This window comes from Pyrus communis, chromosome 8 (assembly GCF_041283825.1).
Source record: "Pyrus communis isolate YQ-2024b chromosome 8, ASM4128382v1, whole genome shotgun sequence".
Classification (NCBI taxonomy): Eukaryota; Viridiplantae; Streptophyta; class Magnoliopsida; order Rosales; family Rosaceae; genus Pyrus; species Pyrus communis.
In genome coordinates, this window is record NC_142572.1 from 22,678,323 (window position 1) to 22,699,920 (window position 21,598).

Genomic DNA, 21,598 nt, shown 5'->3' on the forward strand with positions numbered 1-21,598 from the left:
CCCAAGCAAACAAAATTTTCCGCTTTACGAGGATAAGAGGAAGGGAGAAACGTCTGTGGTATGCAACCTTATCCTTGCAATTGTAAAAATGATGTTTTCACAACTTGAACCAACGACCTTTGGGTTACAAAATAGCAATATTTTTATTGCGACAAAGTTTGCCCTCTATGACCCATCACTCTCCAACACAAAAATTTCTCATGCAAACCAAAATGACATCATCGAGCTGAAAAGTTCAAAATTCAAAAGGTTGAAATTAGAATTGAAAAAAAATAGTGTTCACTCTTCATGAGTAAATTAAGATTTAGATTTTTGTCCCAAAACAAGTAGTCATAAGTTTATTATTCTGTCTCTTAAAAAAGAATATTACAACAACCAAAATATACATTAAAAAATGAATATTTCCACATTTACCAAACATATGTATAATAAAAAGATGAAATAAATTCATCAACCAACGGAAGACTAAACCAGTAACAAAAAGAAAGAAAAAAAAAAGAAGAAGAATTTAAAGCACACACAAAGATGAAATAAATTCATCAACCAACGAAAGACTAAACCAGTAACAAAAAGAGAAAAGAAAAAAAAAAAGAAGGATTCAAAGCACACACCTAAACTCTAGCATGCTTATCCAGGATCCTACTGTGTAAACTCAGATTAATTAGATTGAATTGTTCTTCAACTCAACGGTTACAGTCCCTTTCACTTACCGGGCACCTGGTGTCGGTCCCACGCGTTTATAATATACATATGGTACGTGTATTTAAAGAGCTGAAGGTTGAGAGTTGAGACAGACCCACAAAACCAAAGCACAAATTAAGAGATTCAAAAGCAGAAAAAATGAAGTCAATTAGTCTCATTCTTTCATCAATCCTCTTCTTAATTCATTTCTCTCTTACCCACGCCGCTGGTGGTAAATGGCAGCTCTTGCAACAAAGCGTTGGCATTTCCGCCATGCACATGCAGCTTCTGCGCAACGACCGTGTCGTCATGTTCGACCGCACAGATTTCGGCAAATCTAACCTGCCCTTACCCAACGGAGAATGCGTTCGAAACGACTGCACCGCCCACTCCGCCGAGTATGATGTCAAAACTAACACAGTCCGCCCTCTCTCTCTTTTAACCGACGTTTGGTGCTCTTCCGGAGCTGTAGCCCCCAATGGACGCTTAATCCAAACTGGGGGTAACGGCGACGGAGAGCGCAACGTTAGGGTTTTCGAGCCCTGCACGGGTTGTGATTGGAAGGAGTTTGAGAATGCCTTAGGCGCTCGCCGTTGGTACGCTACCGATCATATTTTGCCCAACGGACGGCAGATCATCATCGGCGGTAGGCGGGAATTCAACTACGAGTTTTATCCAAAGACCGGGTCTTCGAGCAAAGTCTACAGCTTGCCCTTCCTTGTGCAGACCGATGACGCCGGCGAGGAAAACAATCTTTACCCTTTTGTTTTCCTCAACGTGGATGGGAATTTATTTATCTTTGCGAATAATCGAGCTATTCTATTCGATTATGCAAAGAACAATGTCGTCAAAACCTATCCACAAATACCGGGCGGTGACCCAAGGTGTTACCCTAGCACGGGTTCAGCCGTGTTGCTGCCGTTAAAAAATTTGGCGGCTCCGTCTGTTGAGGCTGAGGTTTTGGTTTGCGGCGGAGCTCCAAAGGGGTCTTTTGTCAAGGCAAATCAGGGTACTTTTGTGGAAGCTCTAAACACATGCGCTCGGATCAACATAAACAACCCGAAACCCCAGTGGGTTATGGAGACTATGCCTCAAGCTAGAGTCATGGGTGACATGTTATTGCTTCCAGATGGCACTGTTCTACTCATCAACGGTGCATCATCAGGAACTGCAGGTTGGGAAATAGGGCGCAATCCGGTTCTCAACCCGGTTGTGTACCGACCTGACAACGCACTTGGATCACGGTTTGAACAACAAAACCCTACCACCATACCGCGGATGTACCATTCCACCGCGATATTGTTACGCGATGGTAGGGTACTAGTTGGAGGTAGTAACCCTCATGAAAAATACGAGTTCACCAACGTGCTTTTCCCAACTGAATTGCGACTAGAGGCATTTAGTCCTGATTATTTGGACGCTAAATACAATAACTTGCGTCCGCAAATCGTTGCGCCCATATCACAAGCTAAGATCAACTACGGAAAGAAACTATCCATTCAGTTTTCGGTGAAGGGAAACCTAGCAACAAAATCAGTGTCAGTGTCGATGGTGGCGCCCTCATTTAATACACATTCGTTCTCAATGAATCAGAGGCTGCTAGTTCTTGAGGCGGAGAACGTTAAAAAGGTAGGAACAACGGCCTACCAAGTTCAGGTGACTACGCCGGCTCCCGGTAATCTTGCACCTTCAGGATATTATCTTCTGTATGTGGTTCATCAAAAAATTCCAAGTGCTGCCATCTGGGTCCAAATTCTGTGACAAAATGAAGGTATTTAAATTTGTATACAATGTTTCCTCTTCCTTTTTATTTTCTTTGAAAAAAAAAAGATTAATTGTGAGTTGAAAAAATAAAAATGTTCATCAATAGAGATCAAACTACAAAAGCAAACAGTTTGATTAATTCTGTGTGTCATTTTAAAGATTAGGACCATGTAGCAATTTCCAATTTGTATTTGATTTTTCTTACCAAAGATTACAAGTTGTAATTAATCTAATGAATAAAGTTGTATTAATTTCCATCGAACTTTTTTTGGCGCCAGTGCTTTTTTATGTACTTGCAAAGAGTTTATTTTGCAAGTTTTGCACACAAGTGGATATGGTGTGATTTATGCTCATGCGTTCCAAATTCGAAACTGCATTCTTCTAAATTATTTTAATAGTTTCAAATCTTCTCTCTCTCCTTAATAAATTTTTTTAACAATTTATGACATCCGACTAATGTCAATGACTACCGTCAATGGAACGATACACTATATGTGGACAGATTGGTAATTAGAAAATGGCGCAGCCGAGTAGAAAATGATGATTGTTAATTTTGAACGATTAGTGCATCTTTCGAACACGTGGCGAGTTCTTCTTTAATAAAGATGCCTTTTTTTTTTAATGAGTACAATGATACCAGTAAAATTAACTATCGGTTGCATGGGAGAATCTTTCTTCTATCAATTGCGTGTAGAGCATTGGCTTCCCTCGTTCGTGGCCTGAGTGGGACCAATGCACTAACTGTGGGCTGGTGGCTTTTCAGAATCCTTACAATTATATATATACGGGCCTGCAGTTTTTCGCAGAGCCCTTGTTTTAAAACCCGTGCAGAACAGCAATTAAATAGCTCAGTGTCTCCAGTAGTTACTATCACTGATCAATGTGGTGGGTGCTTGGTGGAACCCCTCCATTAAATGTGGGAAGAACTCCAATTTTACTCAATTTTTTTCTAGTTTACCAATACAAAAAAGAATACTGAGGCATATTTTGGTTTGCACTCAGAGGCAAATCCATTTTGAAACAAGGTAGGTCAGCTCATTCCGCTCAGAATTCCTTGCGGAAGGGTCGGGTGTTGCCGTTTGAAAATCTAAAATGTCTTTAAAAGTTGCTCTATAATTGCTCAACGAGTTGCCTTTGTGGGCATTGATAAGGATAGCTGCTAGCCCCATACCTTTGTATGCATTGCTATGGGTTCTTTTGATAGGCTCACTCGACGTATGTTAGCATATGTCAGCATGCTTTCTCAAAACCTTCAAGTATTGACATCAGTCGACATGCTCGCTTGAAAATTGTTAACATCAGTCGACAGGCCTGCAATATGACTTCCAAATGACCTCAAGCCTACAAAGGCTCAGTGAAACACCAATTTGCATGCTATTGTGTCAAAAAATAATTTGCACGCGCAACGTGCTATTCTTAATGACACCACAATAATATTTGAAGTGCATTGAAGTTCAAAAATATTTTATTTAAAAGTGCTTTCATTTATTTAAAATACACTTCCAATGGAGCTCCTAATTTTATAATACTAATTGTATACAACCATATTCTTTGTATTTGTGAACGAGTCGTGACTAGGAAAAACTCGGCGAGTTGTACAACTACAAGGCAAAACGACATCGTTTCAAGTACATACTCAAATCATCTCGACCCAGTTTACTTCTTCCTTTGAGAAAAATTGGAAGCTTTGGTGGTTCGATGGAGGCTTGCAAAAAGGGCTACGCGTGGGCAGTCTCAGCCGGGCTCTGCGCCGCTTCCGCCGCCGTTTCGGCGAAGCTCATCACTAATCAGGTGCCCTTCCGATATTCAATTTCACGAATTTAAGACCGTTGGATTTACATCTCGAAAACCCTAGAATCTCTTGATTTAGTAATTCAGGTGATTAATTTTTGGGGATTTTCACAGATTGTAAAGTACTGTTTCGTGGTATTATTCAACGTGACGATGTGGGGGTGCTTTGTGCAAAGCTTAAAAAATCTGTCGTCTCTGCAAGCTACAGCGACGAACTTTGCTACCAACTTCCTCACTTCTGGTCTGGCTGGATACTTTTTGTTTCAAGAACCCTTATCTGAGAAGGTAAATTCATTGTTTTTGTTCCGTTTTGTGTTAATTTTAATGAAGTTTTAGTCATTTACGCAACCTTACCCTTATTTGCAAATAGGCTGTTTCCATGACTCGAATATGTGACATTTCAGTCACAGAGAAGCAACCTTTCCGTTGCGTCAAGACTCGCCCTTTGTTTTCGTGACTAAAATGCTCAAAACTATTAACTCTGCCAAGTTTCTTGTCTAATGCATTACTGAATACAAATGTGTGGAGCAAATGAAAAAAAAAAAAAAAAAAAAATGAATGGATGACACTGTTGTCGTATGCGACATGTTTACTTACTTGGAAGGGGAAGTCGTTGATCATGAAAGGGAAAGAAGGAATGAGTACGAGATCTATTTGTCATGTCGTATTTCATATGATTCATAATTTTTAAGTATTAGATTATGGACTCTCACAATTTTCTTTTATTTCACATGTTAGTAAATAAAAAGGAAGTCGGTAATTTGAATAGTTCTAATACCCATGTTTTACTTGACGTGGGGACGAATCAGAATAACTCCAGTACTCATGCCATGTAAGTAAACAAGCCACCTAGTAGTATGTGTTTAGGCCATAAAAGTGGTGGGAAATGTTTGGCCTTCACTAGTAGGCCTTTAACTCTGTTGTCATTGATCAAATGATTCTGAAATTTATTTCAGTCAACGAAGAAATCGAAAACAACTGGTTCTTTTCACATAAAACATTTGAATGAACCATGGGTTATATGGCTGCTAGTGTTTCTTATCTGGTAAAATCACAGAATGGTGATAGACGACGGAGTTTCTTCACCAATTATTTCGTTTCTCTGTTGGGAGAGGCCGTAGAATTGCTGCTGCTTGTACATTGTTTTTACGCCTGCATATAATTGTTGTTTTTACACCTGCATATAATTGTTCATAGTAAGAACATTGAGAAAATGTGGCTTTAGCCTTGCTTGACATATCTCATTTGCATATCTGATGGAAAGGCTTGTTGACAGTGGTTTGCAGGTGCCCTGCTCATTGTCATTGGCGCTCTCGTGCTTAGTAAGTCAAGTATCGAGAAGAATGTTCATACGGATTAATGTTTCTGCATTCCACTTCGTGTTCTCGCATTTGGTTGAGAGATTAGATAACTATAGATTTTGCGAGGATGTACATTTAACTAAACAGTTGAACAATCTGTTTTGTTTATGTGTAATTGTGCTTTTTGTGTAATTTTATACTTTGGTGACGCATTTTGTGAATAAGATTATTCATTCTTTTCATTTCATTGTATTCGTGTATCAAATAAACGAGTGTGCAGAAACAGAAAAACAGTGTGCGAAAATCATTTTTGATACTTAAACCAGCTGGATTCCTATTTCCTTATTGGTCTTAATCGTGACGATTCCAATGGCTTGCTCCCTCTCTTCCTCTTGCACTTCTTGGTCTTGTTCTCCGTCTTCGTGTCGTCCTCGGGAGATAGGTAAGGGTTTGATCCTGTCATAGGGATTGGTTCAACAGACGATCTCTGGCAGAAATTTTAAGAATGCGTTATGGTTTGGTGACTTTCTTTGGTCGTTAAATCTCCAGCCAAACGCTGCGTCGCAATGGCCTACTCGCCCGAGTCTCGACTCAGACGAGTCAGATAGGTGGGTGCGTCATCTGTTTGTGGGCTGGCCTGGGAAAATTCAGATTTTACTTTACTTTTTGGGCTAAAGCCCAACCATTGAAAAACAACCTCCAAGCTTTGTGTACAAGACGCTGCCATCTTCATGGATCATGTGCACATGACCCAAAATATTGTCCACCTCGGTCAAGTTCTACCAAATAACCGGACCTAGAACACCAAACCAACATAATAATTAAGATCATCTCCGATCGACCCGGTCAAAAGGTTACAGGGCTAAAAATAGTCCGTTTTGAAACGAAAATCGTCTTCAACCGAGGGTTAGATCAAAGGGCTCATGGTCCTCACCCGGCCAAAAATGAGAGAACCAGCCCTCTAGTGCCAGAATGTCAAGCTTGACACTTTGCCACCCCTCTAGCTAAACCCATTTAAATGACAACGGCTAGTTGATGTCATGCTGCCATTAGGTTATTGTTGGAATTTTATTTTTTTTTATTTTTTTTTTATTTTTTTTAACGAATTTGTTTCTTATAAATACCTAAGTCATTCATACACCATTTATCACATACTTTTTATCATTCCATACTATCTTACCTCATTTTATTTCAATTCTTCACATTCTATTCTCTTACCTCTTCCAATAATCTTTCTTTTATTTATTTCAATAATTTTCAAATGGCCACATCTGCAATGAAAAGAAAGGCTTGGACACAAAAAGAAGATAAAGCTCTTTGTAGGGTTTACAGATGGGTTTCGGAAGATAGTGTCAAGGGTAGTTCTCAAACAAATGAAAGTGTTTGGAGGTGTGTGAATTCTACCCCAATATCCAGCCAATTTATTAATATTAGAAGCTAACGATAAGAAGTGTCACGTAAATAAGAATTTTATCTAAATTTTACACAACTAATTACATCTCGACACGTAGTACTCGAAATCCTATACAAAAAATTATTAAGATTACATAAAGATAAGAAATCTGGAGAGTTACTCACTTTAACGACACGTGTTACTCGAAATCCTATCCGAAAAATTATTGAGATTACATAAAGATATGAAATCTGAATAGTTACTTACGTTAGCGACACGTGTCACTAGAAATCCTATTCAAAAAATTATTGAGATTATATAAAGATAAGAAATTTGGAGGCTTATTCATTTGGCGACAAGTGACACTCAAAATATGTTCGAAAACTTTATTTTAATATGGTAGTTTAATTTAAGTAATCATATTAATTCAATTAAAATAATAAATTATGTTTGGCCTATAGCCTTTTGACCCTCTCGGTTGGAGATGCTTTTTTGTTAAAGGGCTATGTTTGGCCTATGGCCCTATAGCCCCCTTGGTTGGACATGGTATAAAATATGGCCTAACACTGTTCATTAAAATATAATTTATTGCAGGGCTAAAGGAAGGCTTTTGGTCATCATTCAGTTGGAGATAGCCTAATGGCTCATTTGATAATACTTTAAAAATGACTGAAAGTGTTTTTAATGAAAATGTTTTTGAGTTCAAAAAGCGTTAAAGTGCTTCATGCAAGAATAACATAACTGGTGCCTCTTGTAGGAGACACTTTAAGTGTTTTTCCAAGATTCACTTGCATTTTTACTATCCAAACATATTTCACTATAAGTGATTTCAGCTATTTTAAAAGCACTTGCAAACGAACTCTATACTTGGTCTAATTTCTAAGGCAAGTGAAATTCAATAGCTACGTATGTATTTTTCGTTGTTGTAAAGTTGTAAAAGGAATTTTGAAAACTACTCTGATCTACGTGTGGTTGATGATTAACGATGATGATGAATGATTGATATAGACGTGTACATTAGAGATAAAAAATGAACACCCAGAATTTCGTGTGAAAAAATAAATGTTCTTAACTACTTAAATCGACATGTTAGTTCTCTTATTGCAACATAGTAATTCATTATTCTAATAATGAGAAAGTAAAAAAAGGAGGGGAAAATACAGTAGAGTACAAGTCCACATCTTACATCCTGGCTTGGTCCTCTTTGTCTCCGAGAGAGTCTGGTGAGAGAGAGCATCCAAACGAAAGTAAGAAAATTCTTCTCCTTCTTCTTCCTGACTACTCCCCTTCCCTCATCTTCTTCCTCAAAAATCAGGGTTTTACTGAACTCCCCCACTCTCCTTCTCCGGTGAGCTCCGATTCCCTTCCACTTCTTCTTCCATGGCGATTGTTTTTCATTTCTGCAGATTATATTTGTGGTATTTTTCGTCTGATTTTTTACTTGAGCTTGGTTTTAGGTGGTGGTCTTCAGAGCTGCTTCGATTTAGATTGGAATTAGTTGTTGTTTGTTTGATAATTTCGATTGCGGTTGTGTTTTTATTCTGCAAGTGATGCTTTATCTGTGTGATTGAATTGGAGATTTTGGGATTTCTAGGGTTTTACTTGTGCTGCTTTAGGAAATTAGGAACTGCTTCTTTGAACTTTGAAGCTATTGTTTTTATGAATTTTTGAAAGTTTGACGATCTTAGCTTCGTTTAGAATTGATTGGATGTTGAAAACATAAAAAAGTCGATTTTAAGTTAGTTCTGTCTTGGTTAATTTTAGAACAACAGCAATAACAAAGCTTTTCCCACTAAGTGGGGTCGGCTGTATGAATCCTATAAGGCAACTGCACTCAGCTTTGCTCCAAGTACTCAGCGTCTTCTTTTTTAAAGTCTTTTTCCATGTCTTCCTAGGTCTTCCTTTACCCCTAGCCTCTGTCTCATAATTGCATTTTTTAACCGGAGCATCTGTAGGTCTTATCTTGGTTAATTTTAGTACAATCTGTAAAATTCGTAGGAATTCTGTGCATTTTTTTATCGATATGCTCTGGAAATGACGTAATGTTTCCGAAAATAGAGATGAAGAAATCGGTTGAGTTGCTGAATTTTATGTTTAAGGTGACTAGGGTATTTAGTCTTGCATGACTGCATCTATAATCTTGTTTAGGGTTCCTGGATTATTCTGCTTAACTTTGTTGCTTCCGCTTAACTTCTGCAACCTATAAACGAAATACGGACATTTATCTTAATGGGCATCAACTGCAGGATATGTAGCCTCAGTCGGAGTTTGATGTTTAACCAGTGTAGTGTTATACTAGCTGCAGAGGTGTGAAACTTGCATCTGCAGCTGTTGCTATTTACTGATCTCAAATGGATGACGGTGGCCATCGTGAAAATGGAAGACACAAAGCGGATCAGTATAAAGCAGCTCAGGGTCAGGTATGTGGAAGCAATTTTCTGAATACGGCTACCTAAATTGATTATCATGTGAATTGACACGTAAAGTCTTTCAGGAGGTATGCGGTATATAAATATCAATGCTTATCTGATGATATTTTTTTTTTTTTTTTTTTTTTTTTAGTGGTTGATGCACAATCAGCCATCAATGAAACAGGTAATGGCCATAATGAGCGAAAGAGATGCAGCTATTCAAGAAAGAAATTTGGCCTTTTCCGAGAAAAAGGCTGCCCTTGCAGAGCGAGACATGGCATTCCTGCAACGAGATGCAGCAATTGCAGAACGAAATAGTGCCATAATGGAACGAGACAGCGCCATTGCAACTCTTCACTACCGGGATAACTCCTTAAACAGTGGCAATGGATCTTCATGCCCACCAGGTTGTCAAATTTCACGCGGGGTCAAACATATGCACCACACGCAGCAGCAGCAGCATGTACATCACATGCCGCACATGAATGAACCTACTTATGGTACGAGGGATATGCACACAAGTGATTCCATCACAATGCCACCAGAAACTTCAGTGCCTACAAAGTCACGGCAGCCCAAACGACCAAGGGAGCCCAAGACAACGCAACCAAATAAGAAACCTTCAAAATCTCCAAGGAAGATGAAGAGGGAGAGTGAAGACTTAAATAAGATGACGTTTGATAAATTACATGACTGGAAGGGTGGCCAGGATATGGGCAGTGAAGGTGATGATCTTAACAAACAGGTGGTTGTGTCAAAGTCAGATTGGAAAGTTCAGGACCTGGGGTTGAACCAGGTTGCGTATGATGAGTCAACCATGCCAGCACCCATGTGCTCGTGCACCGGTCTCCTCAGGCAATGCTACAAGTGGGGGAATGGGGGTTGGCAATCCTCATGTTGCACAACTACAATGTCGATGTACCCATTGCCAGCAGTGCCCAACAAAAGACACGCCCGTGTAGGTGGGAGGAAGATGAGTGGGAGTGCCTTCAACAAGCTACTTAGCCGACTTACAGCTGAAGGCCATGATCTCTCGAACCCAGTTGATCTCAAGGACCACTGGGCCAAGCACGGAACAAACCGCTACATCACAATCAAGTAGATGAAAATTGGGTAGAGGCACGTGCAGGTAGGAGAAGGAACATAGTGATTGATCATGTATGCATTTCAAATTTTCTTTTCAGCTCGATGGCGGAGGGGAAATAATGATTCGACAATAGGCAGTTGGAAGTAGTAGGATTTGGGAGTGTTGCTATGTGGTTGTCTAAGGCCTTGGCTATTTCTTCCCAAATTTTTTCGACATTAGAACTAGCTGAATGGGTTGATAATGCAGTAAGATTTTCTGGAAAACTGAGGCCGGTCGGAAATCGAGGAAGCAGGAGGGCCATTTCGACACCATCTTGGCGTGAAGGATTTCGATCATCCCATGTAATTGAAGGGTTTGTAGTTTACTAATAAGAACATAATAACTGTAATTACGTTAGCGTTTCTTATCAACGTTTCCGGCCATCGTTTATTGGTGTATTTCCCAGACCAGTTGATTTTTCTCTTCCTAAATCTGTGCAGGACATTCAAATTTGAATCACTTCCGACTTCAAACCAAATGTAGCGAATTTGGCACTCCATTGTTTATGTGCACATTCCGGAACCGAATCAATCTTATATGTAACACCGTTGGTTTAGCGATTTTGGCACTCCCAGTTTAGCGGCACGAAACCAAAATCATTCTAGCTTCATAATTTGTTTTTCCTACATTTTATTCTTTCATGTCTACTTGTTCTCCAATTAGAAAATGTTCCGGTTAGCAGCTAACGGAAGACTTAACACTAAAATGACGGCAATGTATTTTAAGATTTACAGAGCCGGCTCCACTTAGTGAAGTATTATTGTTTACTTGTTCTCCGATGTAGAACCGTATGTATTCGTTGGTATTGAAGTTCAAATTTGAAAAAAAAATTACTTGAACAATTACGTTTAAACCATGTTAATGTAATTTGAAAAATATGTGGTGTTAAAAGCTGTGTCAGATAACATGTTTTCAGCATCCGTACGTCAGACAGGGATAACTGTTAATTTTGTGATCTCATCATCCACAGCAATTTAATCAAACATAAATATACAAATTAAAAAAAAAAAAAAAAAAAAAAAACAGAGAGCCTTCAGACCGTCCTAGTTCATGATATTTTCTATCAACACATTACGCAAGTTTTACGTTGCGATTCTGTCGATTTAACATAGTCATCACCGGCCCAACATTCGATCAGCAAAACAACATTGAAAATTGCATTTCGAAAAATCCGAAGAAAAGCAATACATGTTTCTTAAAGCCTTTGAAAAATCGAAAAATAAGATAAATGAGAAGAGAAAAGATTAAGGAACATCGAATACCGACAGTAAGCAAGCTCCGGAAAACATATAAAAAAATCAAAGAGAGAGATTTTGAGGTTGCGGACGGAGAAGCCGGCGATGGTGAGAGGCTGCTAGGGTTTCAAAGTTCGACCGATGGATTAAGGTTGCCTTCGACCCGTTTATAAAAGATTTCGGAAGGGTTTTGGGTTTGGGGTGTTATTGATCGGACGGCTGAGATTTGATGTGTTTGGAGTAGTGGGCTTAGTGAACTGCAGTTGATGATTGGGCCTCAATGTAGCAACGTCATTGGGCCAAGAACTGGGCCTGGAACACTGCACTCTGGCCCAAAAGGTGCATGCGTGACGAGTAATGTTTTCTTGCCAAGAATTATTTTGTCAAGCGGTTGGAGTAAAGTTGGCTCGATACAAAGTCAAGAGGACGTGAACGAATTCATACCAAATGCATAAATATGATTGCTTTCAGTCAAGAATTATATTGTCAAATAGTTGGAGTTTTATATTTTTTTTAGTAGAGAGATAGCGGTCGTATGTTAAAGTTTCAATTAGTTGTTAGGGGTTTAGACAGTCGGTGAGAATCGAACCCATACCAAATGCATAAATATGATTGCTTTCAACCATTTATGCTAAAACGTCATATGTAAAGGAGTCTCACATTGGTGTAAATTTAATAATTCACTACTAACGGTACCCATGGATGGAGGCAAGATATGCCCACTGATACTCCAACTAAAACTAAACATTATCTATATACTCATAAATGAAGTGTAAGTCCAAACACTCAAATCAAGATACCCTCTCACCTTTTCGAGTCATGTAATTTTTCTTACGAATTTACCGTTCAAAACACCAGTTATTCAAAATCAAGTTTTTTTTTTTTTTTTTTTTTTTTTTAGTACATTGATATTTTTACATTGGATTCGAACCTAATTTGGTATCGAATTCGCCATCCACGAGATTTGAACCTAAGACCTCTCACTTTCAAATGAAGAGGAATACCACCAAACCGAGTGGCTCAAAATCCTGTTGTTAGAAAATAAGTAAATAGCATTGTATCAAAATTTTAATTTAATTCAATCATTCAAAGTTACCCCCACTAAAACATATTTCTGACTCCGTCCGTAACTGTACCAAGGCTATTGTAATCGGATCCGGATCCCCTCCTGACCTTTAAAAACCGAGCTTGCTGAGCAGAAGATCGTGACCGTTGAAATTTGATCAAACGGCTACAATTATTAAAACTTTTAGAGGGTTTCCTGTTTGTAACCGTTTGATTAAATTTCATCGGACAAGATCGCTTGCTTAGCAGACTCAATTTTTAAACATCAGGAGGGGTTCCGGATCCACTGTAATCAAGCATAATGCCTCAAGAGGGTTCATTGAACTTGACCCGTTCAACATATTGCATCCAGGTGATTAAGTTAAACTAGTAAACAATTTAAGGATGGCCCATGACACAAGAAGCTGTATCACATAATTTAACAGAAAGCGCAAGTTCAAAGTGTAAGACATACGATCAAAAGAAAACTTTAAAATTTGAATGTAGCAAGAAAACAACGTTCCCTAATCAACTTGACGAAACCTAAATCTACGCTAAATTATATATTAATTGAAGGGGGTCCAATCACCATTGCTGTGGTTTTGTTTGGTCGTTTCGTTATGACGTGTGACTCAACCATTTGTCACATCATTGAATTCATTAATAAAATAAAAATCTTTGTTGATATCCTTAATTAAAGGAGAAGAAGCCGGCGATAAAGGCAGAAAAAAAGAAGATAATAAAAACGCGTCTTGTGAAAATTGTCTGAACTCCACCTCCTACGCTACTGCTTTTTGTCGGTGACAACATTGTCCTTGTATTTGTAGTCAACATATTTTTTTTTCAAAGAAAACTAATTAAAATGATTTGAAAACTTTGAATTTTAACAATAAAATTAAAATAAATGATAAATAAAAAATATCAAGATTGACTTTTAGAATTAAAATATAATTTTTCATTAAAATGACAATACCTGAACATTTCGTTAAAGTTTTTTTTGTTTTTTTTTTTGATCAAACGCTGTGAAATCACCGCCGTTAACATCTTTGATCATCCATTGTGTACGTCTACTGAGAACCAAAGCTGGCCAGCAACAGCTGCTAGGGATTATATAATCAGGTACTCTGCAACCACAATCTTAACTGATCCCATTTTTCAGATTCTTTTTTGGGTTTGATTCGATTTGCGATCTGGGTTTTTGGGTTTAGAGATTTCTGATTCACATTTGAAAAAAAAAGTAGGAAACTTGACGGTTTTTCGTTTGATGGATCGAGGTTTTTAGAGCTTTTTAGCTGAGCTTTAATGGAGGGCAGTGATGAAACTGGCAGTGCCAAGCAACAGCGGCCTAATCCAGCATTTGGGTCGTCGTCTTTCTTGGTTCCTAAGCCAAACAGCAATTTAGATATTCCCAATTTCAACCCCTCTCAAATGGGTTTCCGTATGAGTCCTGAGAGCAGTAAGAGGCCTGGGATTCCTCCTTCGCACCCGAATAATCCCAATTCGATGTCTTTTTCGAGGCCTCAATCGGGTTCTTTGCCCCCATTGAGCTCAGGGTCATCCCACACTAGGTCTATGTCTCAACCTCCTTTCTTCTCGCTTGATTCTTTGCCCCCATTGAGCCCTTTGACGTACCGCGAGCCCTCGCCTCCTTCTCTGTCTGACCCGAACTCTGTTGATGTTTCTATGGGGGAGAGTGTTGTTAACTCTCATGGGGCTTCGCTTCGTTCCCCGGTTAATGACAGCACTGCGTATTGGGCTGGAGATGGCCGTCCTCCTCGCAGAGGGCACCGGCGCTCTAACAGTGATGTTTCATTAGGACTCTCAGCGATCAGTCAACCTTCGCCGCAATTGATCCCTGTTGGGCGCCGAACGAGTTTGGATGAATCGGCTTCTGCAAAGCCAGTTCAGTTGATGAGCCAGGGATCAAATGGGAATGCTGAGGGAATGGACGAGAGGAAATCGGGGGGAGAGGTTGTGGATGACTTGTTTAATGCATACATGAATTTGGAAAACATTGACCAAATGAACTTGTCGGGTAACGACGACAAGGATATGGATAGCAGAGCCAGTGGCTCGAAGACGAATGGGGGTGAGAGTAGTGATAATGAAGTGGAAAGTGGTCTAAATGGGAGTCGTAACGGCATGCTGAAGCCAGCTTCAGGTCTTCCAAATGAGAGGAGGGAAGGACTCAAGAGGACCGCCAGCGGAGATGTTGTACCTAATGCTCGACATTGCAGGAGTATTTCAATGGATAGTTATATGGAAAATCTGAATTTCGACGATGAACCACTGAAGCCCCTGCCGGTGGGCCAACAATCACCCAGCACTTCGCTAGATGGGAGCTCAGCCAAGTTCAGCATGGAGTTTGGAAGTGGTGAGTTCAATGCAGTTGAGCTGAAAAAGATAATGGAAAATGATAAACTTGCTGAAATAGCGCTATCTGACCCCAAACGTGCAAAGAGGTATCATGCATTTAACTTCTGTCTTGTATCTGTTTGTATCGGATATCTTGTTTAGTAAATGTGCTCATGTTTTATGAATTCATCCAGGATTTTAGCTAACCGTCAGTCAGCTGCCCGTTCCAAGGAGAGGAAGATGCGATACATAATAGAATTGGAACACAAGGTGCAAACTCTGCAGACAGAGGCAACCACTTTGTCTGCCCAATTCACGTTATTGCAGGTAGTTTTTTTTTTTTTTTCGGGTGTTCTGATTCGAAAGTCTACCTCTTGCCATTTTGAAACTAATCTTCATGGTATGGCCACTGACTCTGTGCTATATGTACTTGTGTCCAGAGAGACTCCATGGGTCTTACAAGTGAGAACAATGAATTGAAATTTCGGCTTCAATCTTTGGAACAACAGGCCCAACTTAAAGATGGTATTGTGCTTTTTCTTCAGCTCTTTGTATGTCTACCGAAAATCACAGTTATCATACGTGCCATATAAACTGTATCATTTTTAGTGAAAACTCGTCAACCAAAACAAATGTTTAAAGTTCCGGATGCATACGTAATTATGCTATTAAGTCTTCACCAATAGGTCAATTTGATTAAAAACTCTTGTTCTTGTTACATGTAAGTTTAACGGTTTAACCTTATCCGGCTATAAGCATTATTTTCTCATGTCTTTGATAGGCCACGGTCCACCTCCTTGACTATAAACTTTCATTTCATTTCTACCAGTTACTGAAAACCTTGGAACCGGTAACTTTTCAGTTAGTTTCAGCAATCCTAAAAGAATAACAATAATATCGGCATATTCTTTGCATTTCTAGATAAAGACGCAGAACTCTCATAGCCAACTTAAACATCAACTGAAATAGATGTCGTTTTAAGACGGAATGCAGGATATGTATTCACACAACCCTTTAGACCTAAAATCGATATCTTGATAACAGAAAGGACCAGGGAATGGCACCTAGCTGAGATTTCAATCCTGGGCCCCTGGCTGAGAAAGGGATTGAGCTCGATTGACCCTTGTCCACTCCCCGTCCCTGTTTCAAAAACTTCGGTGGGTGGTAGTTAGTTGAATTGCCCACTGCAGAGCTTGATTAACACCTGGGCCCTTTGTGGTAACATTTATACAAGTATCAGGTGATGGATGTTCCCGCAGATGTCGGAACTGGATTATAACATTTATAAATGCTACTTTTGAACTATTAAAATACCCTTGTCTGACCACGTATGATTTAGCTTATGATCAACTCCTGCTGATGTAGATGTGATATGGACTAATGTTATCTTCCTTTTATTTGGGTCTATGGTGCTGCAGCTTTAAACGAGGCCTTAACCGGAGAAGTCCAGCGACTAAAGCTAGCCGCTGCAGAGCTCGGTGGAGAAAGCCACCTCTCAAACCATACTCAACAGAACGCGCAACCGCAGCAGTTCGTGCAGCCTCAACAAAATTGACCACCTTCGCATCGCCAGAACCAGAACGGCAATGCTGCTGCTAAGCTTGAGTTGAACCAATAGGTTGGCCAACGCAAACGTTGGCTTGCGTTGGTCTCTTTGGTGCCAAAATTTGCTTTGAAATATGATGTCATAATTAAATCTATATGTAATTGTCTAAATTAATTGACATATATATTCTTAAGAAGCTTATGTAACTTAATTCATTTTTTGGTTTTCTGTACTGCGAATTTTCATGATAGAAAGAAGATGCAATATTGCCTTAAGAGCAAGTGAACTATGTCCTAAACTCCTTTTATTTTTCTTCACGTTATTCTTTTTGATGTTTGACGGAAAACCGACCACAATGACGTTTTAAGATTCATACGTTGACTTTATTTAGTGAGATAAGAGTTTGTGGTTGTATTATTCCTTTGAAATCAATGAACCTAATTATGGTAACCATATTTTTACTTGATAATTGCCATTGAATTGTGACAAAATTTATGATAGATTCATTTATGGATAAGTTTTATTTTCGTGGAATCCAATCATTATACAAATATAGAAATTAATTTAAATGTTATATACTAAACCATAATTGTTTCCCATATATGCTCGATTATAACTTTTTTGTTTTTGCAAGCGATAAGATTATATACTAAAATTATTTGAGCTACCAGAAATAATAATTCGAATTTGAATACAGAAAAAAAAAATCATTCTTCTCTAATTAATTTAACTAAATTCGAATATGCGCCGGATTATAAATTGTTAAACGGGTCCAATTTGGTTTTGTTTGCTAATGACTTGTGATTCGATCATTTCTTCGCTTCGTTGATTTGGTTAATAAAATATAAAAATCTTTGTTGATATTCTTAGTATCTAAATCGTATCCCCGACGCACTGAAAATGTCTCCCTCAATACAAGGAGAAGAAGCCGGTGATAAAGGCAGAATATAAATATAAAGAAAAACGCGTCCTTTTGTGAAATTGTCTGAAGTCCTACTACTATGCGTATGCTTACTGTTCATGGTGACATTGTATTTGTAGTAAACAACAGCAATTTTATATGATCAAAGCGCCGTGAAATCTCCGCCTTTGACATTTTTGATTACCTCTTCCTTTGCTTCTGCTTGCCGTTCTGCACTTCTACTGAGAACCTAAGCAGGCCGGTTAGCTGCTACGGATGATATAAAATCAGGTACTCTGCAGCCGTAATCTTTGAAAAATCCCATTTTTTTGTTCTCTCTAGGGTTTAATTTCGTTTTTCGATTTGGGTTTTTGGGTTTGGAGGTTTTTGATTCACATTTGAAGAGAAAGTAGGGAACTTGGATGGTTTTGTTTTGTGTGAATCAACGTTTTTAGAGCTTTTTAGCAGAGCTTTAATGGAGGGAAGTGATGAAACTGGAAGTGCTAATAAGCAGCAGCGGCCTAATCCAACGTTTGGGTCGTCGTCTTTCTCGGTTCCTAAGCCAAACAGCAATTTAGATATTCCCAATTTCAGCCCTTCTTCTCAGATGGGTCTCCCCATGCGTCAATCTTCCCCAAGTTTGAGTCCTGAGAACAGTAAGAGGCCCGGGATCCCTCCTTCGCACCCGAATAACCACAATTCGATGCCTTTTTCGAATGTCATGAGGCCCCAATCGCGTTCTTGGCAGCTGGGAACGCAGAATTTGAGCCCAGGGTCATCCCACACTCGGTCTTTGTCTCAGCCTCCGTTTTTCTCGCTTGATTCATTGCCCCCATTGAGCCCTTTGACTTACCGGGACCCCTCGGGTCCTTCGCTCCCTGACCCAAATTCAGTTGAGGTTTCCATGGAGGAGACTGTTGTTAATTCTCATGGACCTTCGCTTCGTTCCCCGGTTGCTGATAGCAGTGCATTTTGGGCCGGAGACGGCCTTCCTCCTCGGAGAGGGCACCGGCGCTCTAACAGTGATGTTCCTTTGGGATTCTCAGCTGTTATTCAATCTTCGCCTCAATTGATCCCTATTGGGCGGCGAACAAGTTTGGATGGATCGGCTTCTGGGAGAGAAAATTCGGGGATTGGAAAGCCAAATCAGCTGATGAGACAGGGATCAAATGGGAATGCTGAGGGAATGGACGAGAGGAAATCGGGGGGAGAGGTTGTGGATGACTTGTTTAATGCATACATGAATTTGGAGAACATTGACAAAATGAACTCGTCGGGTAACGAGGATAAGGATCTGGATAGCAGAGCCAGTGGCTCGAAGACAAACGGGGGCGAGAGTAGTGATAATGAAGTGGAAAGTGGTCTAAATGGGAATGGTAACGGCAGGCAGAGGCCAGGTTCTGGTTTTCCGAGTGAGAGGAGGGAAGGACTCAAGAGGACTGCTAGCGGCGATGTTGTACCCATCCGACACTGTAGGAGCATTTCAATGGATAGTTATATGGAAAATCTGAATTTCGATGATGAACCGCTGAAACCCCTGCCGCTCGGCCAACAATCACCAAGCACTTCGCTTGATGGGAACTCAGCCAAGTTCAACATGGAGTTTGGAAGTGGTGAGTTCAATGCAATTGAGCTGAGAAAGATAATGGAAAACGAGAAACTTGCTGAGATAGCGCTATCAGACCCTAAACGTGCAAAGAGGTATTATGCATTTAACTTCTGTCTTGTATCTGTTTGTACTGGATGTCTTTTTTATTGAATTTGCTCATGTTTTATGAGTTCATCCAGGATTTTGGCTAACCGTCAGTCAGCTGCTCGTTCCAAGGAGAGGAAGATGCGATACATTCAAGAATTGGAACACAAGGTGCAAACTTTGCAGACGGAGGCAACCACTTTGTCTGCCCAGTTTACGAAGTTGCAGGTATGCAATTTTATTTGAGGTTTCTGATTCTAAGGTTACCTCTTCCTTTTTTGAAATTAACCTTCATCAAATAGTTACCGACTGTGTGTTATGTGCTTGTCTCCAGAGAGAATCTGTGAGTCTTACGAGTGAGAACAATGAGTTGAAATTTCGGCTTCAAGCTTTGGAACAACAAGCTCAACTTAAAGATGGTATTGTGCTTTTTCTTCAGCTCTTTATATATATTTTGAGAATTACAGTTATCATACGTGCCACATAAGCTATATGATTTCAATTGAAACAACTTGTCAACCAAAACAATTGTTTAAAGTTCAGGATGCATACATATTTATGTTATTGCATTTCTAATTTGGTTGCACATAAAGTTAGATTTATCTGAAGACAGGTTCCTCTATCTTCCCCTATCTTAAACGACCTAAGAATATGTGGATTTAATTGACGACTTCTTCTTCTTGTCGTGTCATCACATGTTAGTTTGTGGGTTTAACCTTATCCAGCTGTAAGTTTTCGTTGCTCATGTCTTTGGTAGTCCACCTCTTGACTTTGGATTTTCATCACTTCTACCAATTCCTCAAAGCCTTGGAACCGGTAACTTTTCAGTTAGTTTCAAACTGTGCTGTGGCATCTCGAGGGGAAATAGATAAAGTGCTGTTGCAACCGTCTGTTTGTGATTTTCATTTTAGATACACATATGCAGTGTTTTGAGTTAATGCAAACATACATGTAGTGATTTTTGGATGAATTGAAGCAAGGTAGGATTTTAGTCCTCCGACGCTGGTATCATTAAACTTCATATCAGGTGGACTCCTGTGGATATTACGAAGTTTGGTTTAGAGACATAATCATAATACAGGAGATTCTCCAATGATTTTATAAACCCTTGTTCCCTCCCCTCTCGTCTCAAAAACTAGATTTTAGCTCGATATGTTTTAGGTCCATGATTTTGCCATAGTCAAATTGCCAAACTGTGGAAGTTGATTAACGCTTGTTCCCTCTGTGCTCTGTGTTGATATAAACATACAAATATCAGCTGATGAATGTCCTTGAACACATGAGAAACGGATTCCCTTTATCTTTTGTTTACGACCAATTCCTGCTGATGAAGGCGGGATCTGGACTAACTTTATCTTCCTTTAATTTGTGTCTATGATGGTGCAGCTTTAAACGAAGCATTGACAGGAGAAGTCCAGCGACTAAAGCTTGCCGCTGGAGAGCTCGGTGGAGGAGAAGGCCACCTTTCAAACCGCATGGCGCAGCAACTATCTCTTAACCAGCAAATGCTTCAACTGCAGCATCTAAACCTCTATCAAATGCAACAGCAGCCACAGCACCAAGCTCAACAGAACACGCAACCGCAGCAGTTCATGCAGCAGCCTCAGCAAAATCGACCTTCGCATCACCAGAACGGCAACGCTGCTGCTAAGCCTGAGTTGAGCCAGTAGGTTGGCCAACACAAACGTTGGCTTGTCTTGGTCTCTTTGGTGCCAAAATTTGTTTTGAAATATGATGTCATATATTAAATCCATATGTAATTGTCTAAATTAAATTGAGAAATATTATTATGAAATTTATGTAACTTATAATTCATTTTTTGGTTCATTGGATATTTGGTTAATGTATGGACATTTTTCCTTGGAAAGAATACTGTTTTGAGATTTGTTTACAGTATTTTCTTCTTTTTTTTCCTTTTTTTTGTCTTTTTAATTATTTCATAAATCCCACAATTGGGTTGGCAATTATTGCACGACTCATTAATTCGACACGAAATAATATGAAAATAACAGTTTTGGGTCAATTTGTTAACGAGTCGGATTGTTATGGGGTCACTCGTTAAGATCTGATAAAATATGTCCGATTTAGACATTAAGCAAGATAATGTTTTGCATGATCGTTAATTCGACACGAAACGACATTACCCGTTAAAGAATTAGGTTGTATCAAATTAACTGTTAAGAACTTATTAAGATAATATATTTAACATAACATAACTTTTTAAAAATAACACGAAAACGATACTAACATTACTTGTTTGTCAAATTATACCGAGTGTCCTTTAATATTATGTCCAAAAAACCAACTGTACTTTATTAGCCCAAAAATTGTATATTGCACTATAATATTATAATTTC

The 21,598-nt window shown here is 39.2% G+C and overlaps 5 protein-coding genes and 1 non-coding gene across 8 annotated transcripts; 5 read left to right on the forward strand and 1 right to left on the reverse strand.

Moving 5' to 3' along the window:
- Positions 1-779: 779 nt before the first annotated feature.
- Positions 780-2,707, forward strand: LOC137718333 (aldehyde oxidase GLOX1). The gene has a single exon (XM_068457860.2). The coding sequence runs from the start codon at positions 841-843 to the stop codon at positions 2,440-2,442; it is 1,602 nt and encodes a 533-aa protein (XP_068313961.2). The 5' UTR covers positions 780-840; the 3' UTR covers positions 2,443-2,707.
- Positions 2,708-4,043: 1,336 nt separating this feature from the next.
- Positions 4,044-5,784, forward strand: LOC137718698 (cell growth defect protein). Its single transcript, XM_068458245.2, has 3 exons — positions 4,044-4,236; positions 4,351-4,521; positions 5,513-5,784. Exons 1-3 carry the CDS (start codon positions 4,144-4,146, stop codon positions 5,594-5,596), a joined length of 348 nt encoding a protein of 115 aa, XP_068314346.2. The 5' UTR covers positions 4,044-4,143; the 3' UTR covers positions 5,597-5,784.
- A 2,315-nt stretch (positions 5,785-8,099) lies between these two features.
- LOC137717496 (protein BASIC PENTACYSTEINE6) lies at positions 8,100-10,865 on the forward strand. 3 transcript variants are annotated; one of them, XM_068456878.2, is made up of 3 exons: positions 8,100-8,278; positions 9,177-9,350; positions 9,493-10,865. In XM_068456878.2, the coding sequence occupies exons 2-3, from the start codon at positions 9,282-9,284 to the stop codon at positions 10,441-10,443; spliced, it is 1,020 nt and encodes a 339-aa protein (XP_068312979.2). In that variant the 5' UTR covers positions 8,100-8,278; positions 9,177-9,281; the 3' UTR covers positions 10,444-10,865. The 3 variants fall into 3 exon arrangements, with proteins under 3 accessions (XP_068312979.2, XP_068312981.2, XP_068312983.2); XM_068456880.2 differs by having other exon boundaries at positions 8,127-8,278; positions 9,230-9,350; XM_068456882.2 differs by having other exon boundaries at positions 8,127-8,278; positions 9,236-9,350.
- Positions 10,866-11,357: 492 nt separating this feature from the next.
- Positions 11,358-11,439, reverse strand: LOC137718907 (small nucleolar RNA R38). The gene has a single exon (XR_011065986.1). It is a non-coding gene; the product is annotated as a small nucleolar RNA R38 (small nucleolar RNA).
- Positions 11,440-13,513: 2,074 nt separating this feature from the next.
- On the forward strand, positions 13,514-16,928 carry LOC137717400 (bZIP transcription factor 29). The gene is made up of 4 exons (XM_068456763.2): positions 13,514-15,208; positions 15,296-15,428; positions 15,542-15,626; positions 16,520-16,928. The coding sequence occupies exons 1-4, from the start codon at positions 14,049-14,051 to the stop codon at positions 16,654-16,656; spliced, it is 1,515 nt and encodes a 504-aa protein (XP_068312864.2). The 5' UTR covers positions 13,514-14,048; the 3' UTR covers positions 16,657-16,928.
- Positions 16,929-17,516: 588 nt separating this feature from the next.
- Positions 17,517-21,134, forward strand: LOC137717399 (bZIP transcription factor 29). Its single transcript, XM_068456762.2, has 4 exons — positions 17,517-19,249; positions 19,337-19,469; positions 19,576-19,660; positions 20,628-21,134. Exons 1-4 carry the CDS (start codon positions 18,024-18,026, stop codon positions 20,909-20,911), a joined length of 1,728 nt encoding a protein of 575 aa, XP_068312863.2. The 5' UTR covers positions 17,517-18,023; the 3' UTR covers positions 20,912-21,134.
- Positions 21,135-21,598: the final 464 nt, after the last annotated feature.

Excerpts from the sequence above, each read along its gene's own strand:
- LOC137718333 (XM_068457860.2), top strand. The coding sequence starts at position 841 with ATGAAGTCAATTAGTCTCATTCTTTCATCAATCCTCTTCTTAATTCAT.
- LOC137718698 (XM_068458245.2), top strand. The coding sequence starts at position 4,144 with ATGGAGGCTTGCAAAAAGGGCTACGCGTGGGCAGTCTCAGCCGGGCTC. Across the intron at positions 4,237-4,350 it reads CGAAGCTCATCACTAATCAG|ATTGTAAAGTACTGTTTCGT; the intron begins GTGCCCTTCCGA and ends GGATTTTCACAG. Across the intron at positions 4,522-5,512 it reads AAGAACCCTTATCTGAGAAG|TGGTTTGCAGGTGCCCTGCT; the intron begins GTAAATTCATTG and ends GCTTGTTGACAG.
- LOC137717496 (XM_068456878.2), top strand. The coding sequence starts at position 9,282 with ATGGATGACGGTGGCCATCGTGAAAATGGAAGACACAAAGCGGATCAG. Across the intron at positions 9,351-9,492 it reads ATAAAGCAGCTCAGGGTCAG|TGGTTGATGCACAATCAGCC; the intron begins GTATGTGGAAGC and ends TTTTTTTTTTAG.
- LOC137717400 (XM_068456763.2), top strand. The coding sequence starts at position 14,049 with ATGGAGGGCAGTGATGAAACTGGCAGTGCCAAGCAACAGCGGCCTAAT. Across the intron at positions 15,209-15,295 it reads GACCCCAAACGTGCAAAGAG|GATTTTAGCTAACCGTCAGT; the intron begins GTATCATGCATT and ends GAATTCATCCAG. Across the intron at positions 15,627-16,519 it reads ACAGGCCCAACTTAAAGATG|CTTTAAACGAGGCCTTAACC; the intron begins GTATTGTGCTTT and ends ATGGTGCTGCAG.
- LOC137717399 (XM_068456762.2), top strand. The coding sequence starts at position 18,024 with ATGGAGGGAAGTGATGAAACTGGAAGTGCTAATAAGCAGCAGCGGCCT. Across the intron at positions 19,250-19,336 it reads GACCCTAAACGTGCAAAGAG|GATTTTGGCTAACCGTCAGT; the intron begins GTATTATGCATT and ends GAGTTCATCCAG. Across the intron at positions 19,470-19,575 it reads CCCAGTTTACGAAGTTGCAG|AGAGAATCTGTGAGTCTTAC; the intron begins GTATGCAATTTT and ends GCTTGTCTCCAG.